This window comes from Artemia franciscana, chromosome 5, assembly GCF_032884065.1.
Source record: "Artemia franciscana chromosome 5, ASM3288406v1, whole genome shotgun sequence".
NCBI classification, from domain to species: Eukaryota; Metazoa; Arthropoda; class Branchiopoda; order Anostraca; family Artemiidae; genus Artemia; species Artemia franciscana.
Genome location: NC_088867.1, coordinates 45,736,889 through 45,756,038, shown reverse-complemented (window position 1 = coordinate 45,756,038; position 19,150 = coordinate 45,736,889). Strand labels below are relative to the sequence as shown.

The window sequence follows — 19,150 nt, the reverse complement described above, 5'->3', positions numbered from 1 at the left end:
GCAGATGCATCTAACATGACTGTCGATTGGTTTAAATTTGAACCACTTTGCTATAAAAGAGAAGAAATACATAAGGAACATGAATGATCCAAACAGTTAAGGATTAGCACATTCAAAGGTCTATATCCAAACCCGACCCAGTGGGGAGGGGATATAGTTTGGGCTTAGGCCTCCTTCTCAGAATATGAACAGCTAGATAATTGTTTATAAAAATATAATTTCCTTTCGTGCGACAAAATTGACCCAAAAGCAAAATGAAGATGAAATTTAATTTAAAGCTCAGTGAGATAAGAAAATTATAATGGGAGAATTTAAAGGCTCTTCTTCTAAAAATGTTTATGGTGGTCCTTATTATTTTCAATTTGGCCCATTTCCATCATTTGCAATATTTTGTAGATATTGCGGCATTTTCACAGCTACCCATGCTAATATTTGGTCCCCCTTTTAAATATCTGGATTGTTTGGATTCGTCTTCCTTCATTGTTTCTTACATTTAACGTACCTATTAATTCTAAAAGTTGCAGGACATTGTGTGTAGTTTGTCCAAATCTTAAACGGCAAGACAAAGCCCAGGAATGTACCTCCTCTCGCTCCTCATCCGTACAGATTTGGATCAAACCTCTTACCAACCCATCACCGTTTCCTATAGTAATGCACCCATAAATTCTAAGAGAGAAGTTTTAGGCCTCGCAAACAAGTGAGGTATTTCTCAAATACAATCCAGAATGCAGGGCTGAAGAAAATTCGAAGCCAATTAAGGAAACATTCACGTGTTTAAGGTATACAACTTAGCAATTTTAGCATAAACGAAAAAAATCTAAAAACTTGTCCAAATGTCTAGATAAAATTTTTTAAGAAAATTGATTACTTACGATGAATACATACAAATAACAGATCTAAAGAAAGAACAGATTAGCTAAATTACAATACATTTTTAAGACTTTGTTTTCCTTGTTCGAAATTCGTTAAACACCTAGCGGGAACAAAAAAGATGATTAGCCATTGATGATTCATTGAAAAGGAATTGGCTATTTCGAATGCCTCAATTTCATAACGGTCAAATTCCTCTATTTGACATTTAAGAAGTTAGAAGTGAACGCCTTCAATAAATATTAGCCAATCAGCGTTCAAGATTGCCTTTCCCTTGAGTCAGGGGGATGCTTGAAATATCAGTCGTGGAATTCTCTCAGATAAGAAGGGTAGTTCAAATCGTGAATGATAATGTTCGAATATCAGACCCCTGGTTTATTGCAGCTAATTAGTCGAACAGGGTATAAGCTGGTTCAAGAAAATAGTCAGCGCATATATGGCGGCCCGCCACCAAACTGGATGGGGCCCCCTCCTCCCAAGGGGAGTGAAGTTTTTATTGGCAAGCTTCCGAGAGATATTTTCGAAGATACACTAGTTCCGATTTTTGAAAGAGTAGGATTTATTTATGAAATGAGGCTGATTATTAATTTCTCTGGAACAAATCGTGGCTTTTGTTTTGTAACTTATTCAACCCCGGAGGAGGCAGCCAGGGCTGTGAAGGAGCTTGATAGATTTCCAATCCGTCCCAATTATCGTCTAGGAGTCACTGTTTCGATTGACAATTGCAGACTGTTCATTGGGGGCCTACCTACAGATAAAAATCGAGAAGAAATCTTTGATGAAATATCTCGAGTTACGGAAGGAGTTGTTGATGTCATTTGCTACCCTGGTATTGCTGACAAATCCAAATCGCGAGGCTTTGCATTTGTGGAATATGAGAGCCATAAAGCGGCAGCGATGGCACGTCGGAAATTGCTGCCACACAAAATTCTTTTGTTTGAGCAGAGAGTAGTAGTCGATTGGGCTGAGCTTGAGCCTATGGTCAGTGACGAAATCATGAAAAATGTAAGCTTAATTTTTGTTATAGACCTAATCACAGATTCTAATGATCCATTTTCTGTTTCATAGGGAGCTTCGACCCTCTCCCAGTAGGGACAGGAAAAAAGTTAAAATATTAGGCTATATGAGGGGATTTTTGTGTCTTAGAAAGTAGCCTAGACAAGTTCTAGTAGAGCTAGGATAGCCTAAGAAACTTTCAGGAATGACAGAGCCTTAATTAGGCTACTCCCCATTTTCAGGTTCCTATCCCTAGTTCTTCGTTGTTTCTAATGCTTAAGAAAAATGCTCTTGAAAAGGGGGTGAGGTAGTTAAATATACTTCAAAAGACATTACGGAATATAGCCTAGATTAGACACTGGACCATCCCCTGAAAGCTATTACAAATTATCAAATAATAAACATTTCGGTAAAATTCCAGTTAATTGACTTCTTGCTATCTCGGAAAGGGTTTGAGAATAAAACTTTCAGGGATGGGTCTAGAGACTAAAGTATGTCCCGGGAAGGTATTTTAAAGTAACCACCTCCACTCCTTTTCCCTCTAGAGGGCCATGAAATATGCCTACATGACAGGTCTATACATATTAAAATTTTGACAAAACAACATTTTACCTTAATTTTCAGTTACTAGTTGTTTTTTTTCTGCCTTTAGTTCTGAAAATGCAATTCCTGTTATTTGAGTAGGATTTTGAGCCATATCAATGTTTTTTTTCAAGATTTGGGAAATGTGTTTGCATATCTTTAAAACCTTATCAAATGGAATTGAGCAAAATTATGAAGCTGAAAACAATTCTGGGTAAAATTCTAGTTAATTGACTTCTTGCTATCTCAGAAAGGGTTTAGGATAGGAAAATGAAACTTTCAGGGATGAATCTACAGACTAAAGTATGTCCTGGGAAGGTATTTTGAAGCAACTACCTCTACTCCTTCTCCCTCTAGAGGGCCCTGACCTTTGATGACCTTTAAAAATATTTGTGTCATAAAAGTGAAACCTTGCAAAATAGATCTTCTGCTTAATTGAAGTAGGCTACAACAAAATTGTTTTCAGCTTCATATATTTGCTCACTTCCATTTTATAAGGTTTTAAAAATATACAAATACTTGTCCTAAATTTTGAAAAAGAACATTGATATGGCTCAAAATTCTACTCAAATAACAGGAATTGCATTTTCAGAACTAAAGGCAGAGAAAAAGCAACTAGTAATTGAAAATTAAGGTAAAATGTTGTTTTGTCAAAATTTCAATAGGTATAGTCCTGTCATGTAGGCAAATTTCAGGGCCCTCTAGAGGGAGGAGGAGTGGAGATCGGTACTTTAAAATACCTTCCCGGGACATACTTTAGCCTGTAGACCCATCCCTGAAAGTTTCATTTTCCTAACCTAAACCCTTTCCGAGATAGCAGGAAGTCAATTAACTAGAATTTTACCCAATTCTGTTGTACATCAATTAAGCAGAACATCTAATTTGCAAGGTTTCACTTTTATAGCAAACATATTTTTAAAGGTCATCAAAGGTCAGGGCCTTTGATGACCTTTCATCAAAGGCCCTACTACGAGGCCCAATTGTAAATTAATTTTTTTAATTTAATTCAATATAAGAGGGGGACTGTCCGATCCTAATACAAGGATAATAAGGCCCAATTACAAGGATATCAGTGGCAGTGCTTTAGGGTTGTAAAGGCCATAAGGCTCCGATGTTTTATTATTTATCATTCTTTAGTTTTTTTTCCACAGGAAAAAATAATTTTTTTTTCTTCGAAGGGATTCTATTGGGTATCGGAAAAGATTCAACGAAACGGAAAAGTGGCTTTATTTTGTATTATGAATCAACTGTTGATGAGAAATAAACATCAATAAGCAACTTTTGTGTATAGCCTAGGCGTATATCTGTTCCGGTTAGGGGGAGGGGTGGATGGTAGAGACGCTATTGCAACGGCAGCGATTGCTATATTTGAAAAGAGCATCAAATGAAGAACCTAATGGTATACATTTTTTTCCTTTCAAATTTCTGGCGTATAATAAACCATAGTAGGAATTGTTTTCTAACTTCACACTGTCCAAATAATTTACCCCCCCCCCCCATTTTTTTAATTTTCACTCTTATTTTCACTTGAATTGGGAAAAACGTCTCCAATTTTACTTTCCCCCTCAGAATTTTGATGAAATTACGCCACTGGGCAGATTGCCAAAGATTAGGCTTTTTGAACACCCATTTTGGGCCAAACGAAAAGCAGGTCGTTCTGAATGAAAGAGGTCTCAAACAGTTCGTGGTAATCTCAAACAGTTCGTGGTAACGAACTGTAGTAAGGAGCGACCCGGCTCAATAGTAACCAAAACCCTTAAAAAATGGAATTTTGATACCAATACTTACATCAAAAGAATCGCATTTTATGCTGATTTTAAATATATAAGTTTCATCAAGTTTAGTCTTATCCATCAAAAGTTCAGAGCCTGAGAAAATTTGCGTTATTTGCGACTGACGTCAGTCGACACACAAACATGACGTCAGTCGACACACACGTCCCAGTCGTCATTTGTGTCCCGGTGTCCCAGTCTGTAATTTCTCTTTGAGTGTCCCGGTCATCATTTATATTCCCTGTGTCCCGGTCTATATATACATTCGTTTTTGAATTGGTATATGATGAAACAATTTTTTTGTTTTTTTCCTTTTTTTATTTTTATTTTTTTTTTGGTTTTTACCTTTTTTTAGCTTTTGTAGTTTTTTTTCTTTTTTTTTAGTTTTTTTTGTAGTTTTTACCTTTTTTAGTTTTTTTTATTTTTATTTTTGTTTTTTTTAGTTTTCTGTTTCTCCTTTATTTTTCAGTTTTTTTCCTTTTTTTTAAGTTTTTTTTCTTTTTCAGTTTTTATTTTTTTTCTTTTTTTTTATTAGTTGTTAGTTTTTTTTTCTTTTTACCTTTTTTTTATTTTTTTTTAGTTTTTTTAGTTTTTTTTCTTTTTTAGTTTTTTTTTTTGTAGTTTTTACCTTTTTTAGTTTTTTTTCTTTTTTAGTTTTTTTTTGTAGTTTTTACCTTTTTTAGTTTTTTTCTTCTTTTGCATTAATGCTAAAGCCAAGGTTCGAACTTGAATTGGTATAGGATGAAATAATTCAGACGTCATATGCGGACAGTGACGTCAGTCGACAGACAGACAGACAACTTATTTTTATGTATATATAAATTTTTCTAAAATCTATTCGTCGTAAATGATTACTCCGACCTTTGAAAGAGTGTCTCGACTCATATACTTAGTTTTAGATATATACTTATACGAACCTTTATTAAAGTCCTGAAGAATTTGGCCTTTATTTTAATGTTTTAGGATGAACAGAGGAGGTGATATGTCATATATTGCAGAGCTTTAATTAGATGAAAACAGGCAGTAAACTGGTTACCATTTGCTCACCAAAATCCAAAACTCAAATTAATAATTTTCGCGCTTCTCATATATTTACTTTCTATTATAGGCTACAAATCCCCTCGAAAACAATAAGGTTGTAAAAAACCACCGTGCTTGGCAAAAAAAGTAAACCCACAAAACCAAAAGGTAATGATATCAATTTATTCGCCTCAGTGCCATAGCAAGAATCAAAGCATATTTTTGACAGTAAAAAGAAGTCAATATTTTGCTTTTCAACCCCGTTGTGACAGCACAATCCTGAAATATCATTTTGACAGCATAAAGAAGTTAGGATTTTAAATTTCCCCTTCTTATTATAACGAAATAAAGATTTTTGCCTCCCAGTTGGCTTTTATGGTAGTACGGACAGATTCCCTTGATTAACCTAAATTTAATTAGTTTTTGGCGGTATGCGTCAATAGTAAAATCTAACAGAGACCGCACAAAATATCTGGAACCTTGTTACAAACTTGTTTGTAAAACAAAACAGTCTTAATAATCAAAAACTTGTAAAAACACGACTATTAAAACCAATTACAAAAAAAATGTCATGTTAACCCAAACCAGAGCAAGCGGTCCCAACCACAAATCCACCATTACGTCAGGGGGGAGTGCGCGCCCCAAGCGCCCCCTGAACCCACCACTGAACCACCGTGCAATAACATCCTTCCAATTCTTAAGGCTTGTAGGTTAAATTGCTGGAATTAAGTTTTCTCTCCTTCCCGAATCATCGATATTTTTTTTACTGTCTTTAATTTCTCAAATTTCAGATACTATTCACCTATTTTTGTACGTTTTTTGAAAATAGTTTATAATTATGCCTGTTATTGAACTAGGTCAAATACTGGAAAAAAACGCAACAAAAAACAATTGCCCCGGCCACAGAAAGTTTAAGGGGACAACATTTCAATTATCATTTTGTAATTTTTGGGTTTCATTTTTTTTAAATGGAGGGCGCAGTTGGCAGTAATTATAAGCAAATTGAATCCATAGTTTTCATTTTATCCCGTATTTCCGTCATTCCTTGAAAATAAATGTAATTAAACCTAATTTCAGCTATTTCAAATTGGATTTTAAGCAAAGAGTAAGTAGACCGAATTAATGAATTAGAATCAGTCAAATGGGATGAGATGGCTAATAATTTTGCAGAGGCTAAAGTAAGAAGAGTCAGATTTAAATAACTGGAAAATTTTATTAATAAATGATTTCTTTTTTAATTTTGCCTGAAAACTTTCGGGAGACAGGGGGAGAGAGGGGGAGGGTGTTAGTCAGGATTTCTCCCTGGGCGCAAGAGATGTCAGAACCACCACTGTCTCTTGACCCCCAAATGATGGGCTCTATAGAATAAATCCTGTCGTACGCTTTGATCATTTTTCGTTCTGTTTTATTTCTTTTCTTTTCTCAGGTGAGAATACTTTACGTTCGAGGATTACAGCTGCATACAACGGAAGGAAATATACGCCGATTTCTTGAAAGCGTTTTGACTGGAATAGAGAAAGTCAAGAAAACGAAAGATTTCTGCTTCGTTCATTTCGAAACCCGGACTCAAGCCGAATCTTCCTATAATCATATAAGATGTAATTCTGTATCTTTTCAAATATTTTCGGTGTTTTCTGTGTTCCATGTACATATTGGAAAGGGTGTTGGGGACTAAAACTGAATTTTCAATCTATGGGATCAATTGTATCAATTATGTTGGATCAGTCAATTATTCAGGGTCAAGATATTTTCTATGCCATCATAGTTGCATACAGATCCAGAGGGGGAGGGTATAATTGTAAACTTTACTGTCAAATTACATATTTGTATTATTCAGTTAGACCAGTCACCTGGTTTCTCTTTGGGAAGCTAGAAGTCAGTGGATTTTCTTGGAAGATAATTCGGGTGAATTCGTGTGTCCTGTTTTTTGTTTATGAATATAAACAGTATTATATATGCCTACAGTGATTCTGTTGTATCTCATAAGCAGTTCTTATCGAGGGGTTGCCAACTTTCAAAAATCACATGCTCGCCACTTGTTCTCCATTGCAAAAACAAGGATCTAAAACAAGTCCTGGAGTTCAAGTATCTTTGTATTGTAGTGTGTTATTATTTTATTCTTTGACTAGGCCTAGTTTTTCGAGCTTGTCTCCCCATGGGCCTATGTCATATATATACATGTATGTGCGATTAATAAATAAATGAACTTGAACTTGAAGTACCTGGGTAGCTAGATTGACTGTGATGGGATTTCGACCAAGATTAAACAGATTGGACGAGCTACAGGTTCCTTCAATAGATTGAAGCCTATTTGGAGAAGTAACAAATATTCAATGCGATTGAAGCTTCGGCTCTTCAACAGCAATGTAGTCTCAATTCTCCTTTACACATGTGAATGTTTGAAAATAAACACCTAGCTTGAAAAAAGGATTCTTGCATTTGAAAATATGGGCCTCAGAAGAATCTTGAATACAAGCTGGCAACAGAAAATTACAAATACAGAAATACACAAGAAAATAGGTCAACCTCAAGTTACTGAGTTAATGAAAAGAAGGTGGTGGACATACCTAGGACACGTTCTTCGTATGGAACAGAGTCGCCTTCCTCGAAAAACCTGTGAATGGAAGCCAGAAGGTAGAAGAAAGCGAGGCCACCCCACAAATACATTGAGATGAACATATGACCGAAATCATAGGACGGCTGGTATCTCATTACTATCTGAAGGGGAAGACGTTATCGTTGCAGCATCAATGCGGGATGAATGGAGAGGCTTTGTTGACGCCCTAAGCGCCACCGATGGCTCTGGAGGAACTAAGGTCCAAGGTAAGGTAAGTTGGCGCATGTCAAACGTGATGAAACTATGCCAAGGGTTATGGGATTGTGCCACATATGTTAGAACTATACCATATGTGTAGTAACTGCTATACATTTCGGAACTATGTGGCAAACATGAGCCATCGAGGTGTACATCAGGTGGTAAGAAGTGAACGACCCCTCGGTTCTGATGAGCTCGACCATGTCCACCTTTCAAAAGTCGATTTTTATGGTGACAAATCACAGTGAAGGTCCATTACAGACAAGACCATGTTCAGAGCAAACTGAGGTGTTGAAGTGGCAGTTGCCCCCCTTCTCCATAACAAATTACCCCCTTGATCCTATGGCATCCGCAAAGTTGGTAAGACGTTTTCCTTCCATTATTTTAATACTTTACTACTCACAATTCTAATTTATTATAGTGCGAAAGAACTTCAATTTTTTTTAACTTTTTGAAGACAGTCAACCAAGCTGCTACAAAACTTGCTATAAAAGTCGAAAAACTTGTTTGAATTCAAAAAGGTGAAATTCTTGGATGACCAGAACCTTATGGTATGGATCTCGTGTAAAACGTTAGTAGCTTTATTGATGTCGCAGGAATCCTCCACAAGTGGGAAAGAGAAAACTGCGCAGGCCTTCGCTTTTTATGGCACTTGGTATTAACCAAGTGACATATAGCAACTGCAAATTCTGTCGGTCTGTCTGTCGGTCTGTCGGTGCTGGTTTTTCTACTTTAGGTACTTCCAGGTCAGCTAGGACGACGAACTTTGGCAGGCATATCAGGGACCGGATTAGATTAAACTGGAAATAGTCCTTTTCCCAATTTGACCATCTGGGGGGAGTGGGGGCACGTTAATTCTGAAAAAATAGAAAAAATGAAGTATTTTTAACTTACGAACAGTTGATCAGATTTTAATGAAATTTAATGTTTCAAAGGATAACTTGTCTCAGAGCTATTATTTTAAACCCTGACCGGATCTGGTGACATTGGGGGGGGAGTTCGGAGGGGGAAACCTAAAATCTTGGAAAACAATTAGAGTGGAGGGATCGGGATGAAACTTGGAGAGAAAAATAAGCACAAGTTCAAGATACATATTGACATAACTGGAACGGCTCCGCTCTCTTTGGGGTAGTTGGGGGGGGGGTTAATTCTGAAAAATTAGAACAAATTAGGTATTTTTAACTTCCGAACGGGTGATCGAATCTCAATGAAATTTGATATTTAGAAGGATATCGTGTCTCAAAGCTCGTATTTTAAATCCCGACCGGATCTGGTGACATTGGGGGGAGTTTGAGTCGGGGGAACCTAAAATCGTGGAAAACGCTTAGATTGGAGGGATCAGGATGGAACCTGGTGGAAAAAATAAGCAGATGTCTTAGATATGTGATTTACATAATTGGAACGCATCAACTCTATTGGGGGGGCTTAATTCTGAAAAATTAGAAAAAAATGACGTATTTTAACTTACGAAGGAGTGATTGGATCTTCATGAAACTTCATATTTAGAAGGACCTCGTAACTTAGATCTCTTATTTTAAATCTCGACTGGATCCAGCGTCATTGGGTTGCAGTTGGGGGGGGGGGGCGGAAATCTTTGAAAATACTTAAAGCGGAGAGATCAGGATCAAACTGGATGGGAAGAATAAAAACCCGTCTAAGATACGTGACTGACGTAACAGGACCGGATCTGCTGTCTTTGGTGGAGTTGTGAGGGGGGGGGGGGTAATTTGGAAAAATGAGGTATTTGTAACTTACGAAAGGGTGGCCAGATCTTAATGAAATTTGATAATTAGAAGGATCTTGCGCTTTAAAGCTCTAATTTTAAATTCCGACCAGATCCTGTGACATTGGGGGGAGTTGGGGGGGGGGGGGTACCGGAATTCTTGGAAAACTTGAAAATTGGGATATTTTTATCTTACAAATAGGTGATCGGATCTTAATGAAATTTGATATTTAGAAATAATTCATGTCTCAGAGCTCTTATTTCAAATCCCAACCAGATCTTTTGACATTGGGGGGATTTGGAGGGGGAAATCTTGGAAAACAGTTGGTGGAGGAATCGGGATGAAGCCTGATGGATAGAATAAACAAATGTCCTTGATACGGGATTGACGTAACCGTTCTGGATTCGCTCTCTTTGGGGGATTTGGGGGGAGATGTTCAGTGATTTGACGAGTTTAGTGCTTCTGGACGTGCTAGGACGATGAAAATTGGTAGGCGTGTCAGGGAGCTGCACAAATTGACTTGATAAAGTCGTTTTCCTAGATTCGACCATCTGGGGGGCTAAAGGCCCTCTGATATTCCTTTTAAATCAATCTTTTGATTCTTAGAATTTTGTTAGAGTTCATATCATATGAGCTCTTGGCTCTTAGCTCTTCTTGCCTCGTCACAAGTGCCATATGAGCTCTTACCTCTAGTTTTGGTAGGTATGCCTTTAGCGTGATTTGACAGTTGCACAGTATGCGTGACCCTCTATGAAAGGATACTTTTGCTTAAAATTAAGTTATGTTAATCTCAGTGTTGTCAGATTAATGATGTTGTTATTATCAACATCCATTTATAAATGAATAATGATTATTTAATTAGCTAAGCTTTATGAGCTGTGTAAACAATTACAAGTTTATAACTTACAACTTTTTACGAGTAACTCTACTATTTGTGCATCTCAATTAAATAATCAAGTTCAAGTCGTTAATTTATGGCTATTATTATTCTTAACTTCGATTAATAAGCTAACAATAGTTGTTTCAGCATTTGAGTTTCTTAAAACCTTTGTCAGTGCCATCTAAACTAACCCATAAATAGTTAACGCAGTTTAATATATTGAATTACGACGCAAGTTGTGACTTGTGAAACATTACAGTGTGATATAAAAATGAAAAATATGTGCTCAGAAAACAATTCTTAAATCGATCTGATCATTTTACTTATTCTTTAGTGGTATTTTTTACATTCCACTAATATACAAGGAAGTTTTATTTAGAACTCAGAACGTCTTTTTTGGAAGTGTTTTTCTTTCTTACGGACAATCAAAGTGAAATTTGATTGTTTGAATTGGTTACGAGAAACAAACGTAACAATATCTTATAAATTGGGAATTCGAGTTTAACGCAAAAGATCTTCTAGACTTATGTAGTTTTGGCAGTAGAGGGCTCCAGATCTGAAAAAAGAGGCGTGGGGGAAAAGCCACAAAATTAAGCTAAAGCTATGTGGCACTTAACAGATTATGAAGGTAGCTTTACTTTGAAGGTGTAGTTGTATTCGGAACTGGGTTGTTGAGTCGGTTATATGTTATAACCGACTCTGACTCTAACTCCAAGTCCAAATATTTTTAATATTCCGATTTCAACTCCGACTCCGTTAAGCAAAAATTTACCAAAACTCCACGACTCTGACTCCAAATCCTTGTTTCAAAGTTTAATTTAAGTAGATTTTATAAGTTATAACTGATTCCAACTCAAGCTCTGACTCTAGACATTTTCGATATACTGACTCTGACTCCATACATCAAAAATTTACTAAAAATCTGCTTCCACAGCCCTGTTTTAAAGAATCATTTAACTAGATTTTGTAAGCTATAGCCGACCCGAATCCAATTCTCGCTCTGATTCCATTCAGAAAAAATTACTAAAACTCCGACTCCGCGACTTTGACTCCACATACGTGTTTTAAAGCTTCGTTTAACTAGATTCTGTGAGTTATAACCGAATACAACTCAAGACATTTTCAATACACTGACTCCAACTCCGAACTCTGACTCCATTCAGCAAATGTTTGCTAAAATTCCACGACTCCGACTCAAAAGCCCTGCTATACAATTGAGCATATAGTTAATGTTCAGTTTTATTTATTTAGTTTAGTTTTACTTATATAGATTAGCTATTTAGGTTAGTTTAGTTCAATTATTTTGTTTTACTTTTATATTTTCATTATTTAACGTTGCAACATCGGATAAAATGTGATGGCGTTGTGAAGATAATTTGAAGTAACTTAAAGAAAATTCCAAGAAAATCGTGGCTATATTGTATGAATAGATCTAAGATGGGCTCAGAGATCAAAAATGTTTTTATTTTGATGTATTTGGTATTTTTTTTTCACTTGCAGTAGTACATCGAGTATGTTCAGAGGTGGCTTTAACGGGGGGGGGGAGAGACCTTTCCCTGGGCGCAGAAATTTGAAGGTTACAAAATCTTAAACAAATAATCCAACGTTTGTAATCATTTTGTAATTTTTAAATTTTATTATTGTTAAAATAAAGTAGAGGGTGTAGTTCGCAGTAAAAATAAGCAAATTGAATTCAAAATTTTCAATTTTTCAATATAAAGTAAGAATAGTCGGATTTAAACAAATGGAAAATTTTGTTAATAAATGAGTTTTGTCAAAATTTGGCCTGAAAATTCTGGTAGACTGAGGGCGAGGGGCTAATTAAGATTTTGCCCTGGGCATAAAAGAGACCAGAACTGCCACTAAGTAAATTAGTCTTATGTAATATTTTACCGTGCTCTTATCGTTGCTTTAAATAACCCAAATAGCTCTGCCCAATTCTCAGATTTACAATCTATGACGAATAGGCTGGATCCTTTTATGAATTATTTCTGGTATTGATAGCGGCTGATGCGAAGAATGTATCGAGCCTTGTTTTAAGTATTATATTCAAACTGTATATACTTCTAGTTTTCCTTCTTTTCCAATTTCATAAAGCATGCCTTTATATTCATTTGGTTTCCTTGAAATATGCAATATAATGAATTACCATATTCCGATAGACTAAATAAAAGAGACGATGAGATTTTACCTAATTTTGTAACTTGTATCGTTCCAAGGGTCTATGAAAACTGCATTGTAGTTATCAAACAGTTCGTCGTAACGAACTGTAGTAAGAAGTGACCCGGCTCAATAGTAACCAAGACTCTAAAAAATGGATTTTGATACCAGTAGATACATTAAAATAATCGGATTTTAATGCTGAAATGTAGAAGTTTCATCAAGTTTAGTCTTACCCATCAAAAGTTATGAGCCTGTGAAAATTGGCCCTATTTTGGAAAGAAGGGTGAAACCCCACCTAAAATTCATAGAATCTTATTGGACATGACACCATCAGATTCAGGGTATCAGAGAACGCTACTGTTGAGGTTTCAAGCTCCTCTCTGCAAAAATGTGGTATTTTGTATTTTTTTGTCAGAAGAAAGATGAAGCATGCGTGTTTATTATTTTTTTTTCCAGGGGTGATCGTATCGACCCAGTGGTCCTAGAATGTCGTGAGAGGGCTAATTCTGACGAAAATTAAAAGTTTTAGTCCCCTTTTTGAGTGACCTAAAAAACTGGAGGGCAACTATGCCCCCTCCCATGCTCTTTTTTCCCAAAATCACCGGACCAAAATTTTGAGATTGCCATTTTGTTCACCATAGTCGAAAAATCTTATAAGTATGTCTTTGAAGACGACTTAATCCCCCACAGTTCCCAGGGGAAGGGCTGCAAGTTATGAATTTTGCCCATTGTTTATATTACTATATGTAAACAATGGTAAAAGTTTGTAACTTGCAGCCCCTCCCCCGGGGACTGTGGGGGATTCAGGCAACTAGGCCTCCTCCCACGCTAATTTTTTCCCAAAGTCACCGGATCGAAACTTTGAGAAAGCCATTTAGCTTTCAAAAAGCAAAATTAATGCGCAAATTTTTTTTTAATTGTTCATGTACAATGAGCCAAAATCAAAACCTGCGTTAATTCAAAAACGTTCAGAAATAAGAAAACATTTTACTTAAAGTAAGGAGCGACATTAAAACTTAAAACGAACAGAAATTATTATGTATGTGAAACGGGTTACCCCCTCCTAAACGCCTCGCTCTTTACGCTAAAGTTCGACTCCTCGACACAGATCTACTTTTTAAAACAATAGAAAACTTCAGCGTAAAGAATGGGGCGTTGAGGAGGGGACAGCCCTTTTCATATACGGAATAATTTCCTTTTGTTTTGAGCTTTAATGTCGCTCCTTACTTTCAGTTTTAAAAAACTTGTTTTTTATTTAATAAACTTTAGGAGGGGTCAGAAGTTACTCTGAGTAAGTCTTAAGATTGGAACAAAGCCAATATATTTAGTAATTTAGACTAACTGCATAACTATTCTTGTTCCGAGCGTTTTTACCTCGGAACTCATGATTTAATTTTGGGCTCCTGAAAAGGGTATAGTTAGCAAGAGTTACATAGGAACGATGCCAATATATTTATCACAAGTTAGATCATATACCTGGTATGCGTGTAACTCAATCCCTTCTAACTCAACGCTCGTTCAACTCAAACTACAAAACTATTTAACTAAATGCTTTTAATTAAAGCAATGCTCAGTAGTCATTGTATAAACTGTTCTGAAGCCTTTTGCCCAAGTTCATTAAACAAAAAGAGAGTTAATTGAAAAGAAAAAGTTATTGCTGATTATAATATTAACGCATAAATCATCTGGTGGGTGAAGCTATAAATTCTTCTTGGTCTTTTCTGAAACGCTGCAGTCACGGGGATATTCAATTTCTACTTTAAATTTTTTGTATTTAAATTTTTTGTATTAACTTTTTGTATTAATGCAGGCCTGTGGAGTTGGTTATAAGTCATAACTGACTCCAGACGTTTTAAATTTATTGACTCCATTCAGAAAAAATATACTAAAACTCTTGACTCCACGTCTCCGACTCCACAGTCCTGTTTTGAAACTTAATTTAACTAGATTTTATAAGTTAGGCCTATAACCGACTCCGACTCCAGACATTTTCAATATCCCGACTCCAACTTCAACTCAACGATTCCAACTCCACAGCCCTGTTTTAAAGCTTCATTTATCTAGATTTTATATAACCGACTCCGGCTCCAGATATTTTTAATATATTGACTCTTAACTATTACTTTATTCAGTAAAATTTTACTAAGACTCCAACTCCACAACTCTTCATTCTGACTACACAGCCCTGTATTGATGGGTTTTGAACTATTTTGGCTTTTCTGAGATCGAAGGCTCTTAAAAGCGAAATTGACTTCCATAAATACTCATCAATTCATCCCTCAGTTACATAATTTTTTAAGCCCTTACAATTTTTTTTATACATTTTGTTTTATTTTGGGGTCACATTCGAGATAGTGGTTTTTTTTTTTTTTTTTTTTTTTTTTTTTTTTTTTTTTTTTTTTTTTTTTTTTGGCGTCCTGCCTTAAATGCAATTCTAGATGATTAGCAGCACGTAAAGTTAAATTTAAACAAACGTGAACTAGAAAACATTATGCAAGTCAAAAGCGAAATTGATATGAAAATAAAACTCAAGAAACTTAAAGTATTACGGGCTGGCCTATACAAACACAAAAAATATTCTTTACACATAACTTCTGAACCTACTAAATATGTGCTGAAAAACAAGTCAACTTGAGTTTGGCTTTGAAACTGCATGATAAAACAAATGATTACAATGAAACGGTGTTGGTGTTTTAACACCACAGCGGTTTTCCGCCACCGTATGTTTTCCGCCACCCAGGAAATCTGGCATCATCAGGTGGATTAGTTGGGTCAGAATAGAACAGGTTAGGTTAGTCTGTGTCTATATCTATGCCTATGTTTTTTTCTATATCTGTGTCTATGTTTAATTCTATGTCTATGTCTGTTCTTATGTCTATGTCTATATCTAGGTCTATTCTGACCTACCTGAATTAAAATATGGCGGAAAACATATGGTGGTGTAAAACCGGTGACGTTAAAACACTTCTACGCAAAGAAACATAGTTTATGAATATTAGTTCATCTTATTGGCCTTTATTTACTAACAAAATTTTAATTTCCTTATCCATTGTAAAAATATAAGCTTTTATTATTATTATTGTTATTATTTTGGGGTTGTTCCAGCATTAGAAGCTTTGCAACATGAAGGTAACTTACGTTGCTTAATTTTTTAAGAAATTGTTGATGTCCTGCCCTAAATATAAATTTAGCTGATTAAAAAGTACATTAAAATAACATTAAATTTAAATAAATGCGAATTGGCAAAGATTAAACGTGTAAAGATAAAATGACATTAGGATAAAACTTATGGAACATGTTTTATAACGGTTCTAGGCGTTTACCCCGGAAAATACCCCCCCCCCTCCGCGGAAAATACCCCCTCCCAGAAAATACCTCCTTGAAAATACCCTATGGAAAACACCCCCATCTCCCCGTGGAAAATACCTCCTCCCCCCGAAAATACACCGTGAAGAAATAACCCGGAAACCAATAACCGTGGATTGTCAGTTAAATATACATATTCTGAGGTATATACCTTAAAGTCTCAATACTTTTTTGTTTATTAAAATAAAAAATATTGATAACATTTAAAATGTATTTGTTTTCAGTAAATTGTAAATTATGCTCTCGTCTTGAGATGGCGTAGGGGTTGTTAGCCCTACTCACGTTAAGTTTTGCTAGTTTTGAGTTTGACTCGGTTATTTATTCTAATTTCTGTTTGTTTTGGGTTTAATTTATTTATTGATGGTGATTTGTGGTAGTCTTAAGCTTGGACAATTATTTGAATTTATTTTTACTCATTTTTGTCTTAATGAAGCTCTTCACTTTTTTAGACAAAACTTGTTTTGTAGAAAAAATTAAAAATTAATTTCTGTTCGTTTTCATTGACAGTCTTTCTCATGGAAAAAAATTACATCTTTTTGGTTTTCTTTTGGTCTCGTATTGTTTTCTATTTTTCTATATACTCCACGGGGGTATTTTCCACAGGAGGCTATTTTCCAAGGCAATATTATTTGAGAAGAGGGAGGGGGTAAACGTCAGCATAAATACCCACTAAGTAAAACTTACATACATCGAATATATGTTGAAATAACAAGTGAAACTTAGATTTTGGTTATGAAATTGGATAATAAAAATAAGTAAGTTATAAACATTAGTTCATCTTATGTACCTTTATTTTTAACCAAACTTTATGTATTGATTATTTCTAAGGTCTGAAATCATACTAAACATTATAGCTCATTTTTTACACTCAATTATTCATAGCCTTCTAGTCTCATTTTTTTATACCTTGCATTTAAGTTTTACATATAGCTAGATATTCAAACTTCTCAACTTTTACATCTGGTTCATAGAGGATAAATTCGTAGCTGTTCACAAACTTTTCAGGAAGGCTCTATATAAGAACTAATGTTTGGGTGGGCACCAGTCAAAGTTGGACTCAAGGCCTTATCCAGGGTATAAACCCCGCAAGATCTTTGTCTGACTAATAAGAACGCGATAAAAATACACCTAAACAAGTTATCGGTAGATTAAAAATAATGTTATTAAAAATATCGGTAGATTAACAATAACGGTAGATTAAAAATTACTATTTAATTGAGATGCACAAATACTAGAGTTACTCTTAAAAACTGTAAGTTGCAAATTTGTAATTGTTTACACAGCTCATGAAGCTTAGTTGATTAAATGATAATAAGCTTTTTATTGAGAGAGGTTGATAATAGCAATGCTGTTAATTTGACAATATTGATGTTAACCCAACTTAACATTAAGCAAAATTAGAAAAAAGCATAACGACCATTTTTATTTACTACTATTACTAACAACTCACCGCAGCACCAAGCCCCCTAAGGCCAACACAGCTACTCACGCTCCTCCTCCATCCCAATCTATTCAAAGTCTCCCTCTTTATACCCTCCCGGGAAGTTCCCATTTCCTTTAAATCTTTCTTTATGACGTCCTCCCACCCCAGACGAGGACAGCCTGCTTTTCGTTTAGCCCTAGACAGTTGGCCGGAAAAGACAATCTTTGGCAATCTGTCATCCTTCATTCGCACAACGTGCCTTAGCCATCTCAACGTTTTTCATTTAAGCCCTAGAAAGTGGGAATTGAAATACTCTTTTCGTACAGCCAGTTTAGAAATTAAGATAGTTATTAATATTTTTATTGTTATTATGGGCATAATCACAAAATGAATTGAGACTCAGGCCACAAAGACCAATTGCCTCCATCCCTCCCCCAAAAAATAATGGCAATGGAGCACCAATAGCTTCTGCCCTTTTGGTACCCCCTTGACAGAGGTACTTTGAAATGAGGCCTGCCTCTCCTTTCTGTTAAGAGGGGGTGTAAGAATGGCTTAGCAATATTCTATAGCCTTAGGGTAAAGAATGTTCTTAATTGCATTTTAAACAATTTTCGTCAGATTGACTTCTAAAAAATAAGACTTTATTTAATGACAATAAAAGTTCCATGTTTTTGGTGTGATCCCTTAGTTCTATAGCATGTCCTTGTAACTGTAGAAAGCTACCCGGATTAAGCCTGTTAGAAACACGGTTTGAGAATTGCATGTACTACTGACAGTACAGCTTTACTAGGGACAGCAAGATGGCCTACATCAGCGGTTCTCAACCGTTTTCGGGCTATGTCCCACCAAGCATTTCTAAAATCCTGATGACCCCTCGCGATATTTAAATTTTGTTACCCAACATTTTACGCATATTCAACTGAAGATTTAAAAAGCCATTAACTTGGTATCGTTTTTTAAGTTGTCCTCTAGATGTATTCTCTAGATGTCCTCTAGATGCATCTTGCGAATGAAAATTTGTTTCTGTATGTAATACCTTTCATACAATGTATGACGTTAGTGTATTACTATCATGTATTTGCTTTGCTCTTTAAATGTATGTGAATGTGATCAAATTTTAATTAAGGCTCTACACTATTGTGAGTTGGAGGGTGTACGTCCTGCCCGTGACCCAAAATAATATATCCATGCCCCACCGGAGGAGTGTGTACCCCACGTTGGGAATCACGGGTCTACATCATGCTAATAATTGAAAACAGATTTTATGTATTTGTGAATTTGTTTCAAGATTTGGAGGGGGGAGTTTTCAAATCAGTTAAAGTAGGTGGTTTATATGACAGTTATAGGAAACTGTTGGGGGAACCCACCTAAAAACTTGCAATCTACCCTGGGTTTTAGGATATATCTACACAAGGAATGTCCTCATTCTTAGGGAATATCCTTTTCACCGTATGAAAGTAGGAATCAGTCAAGTGCTTCTACGCTGACCCCCCTCCCCTCCAGAGAGCAAATTAAGTCAGACTTGTGTTTTTGAAGCCC

General features: G+C 35.7%; 1 protein-coding gene across 1 annotated transcript in view; it reads left to right on the top strand.

Moving 5' to 3' along the window:
- Positions 1-1,215: 1,215 nt before the first annotated feature.
- Positions 1,216-19,150, top strand: part of LOC136027742 (probable RNA-binding protein 46) — a 60,820-nt gene continuing 42,885 nt past the window's right edge. Inside the window, exons 1-2 of the mRNA XM_065705198.1 lie at positions 1,216-1,875; positions 6,667-6,838. Coding sequence (XP_065561270.1) covers positions 1,216-1,875; positions 6,667-6,838 — 832 coding nt within the window. The remainder of the gene's footprint in view (positions 1,876-6,666; positions 6,839-19,150) is intronic.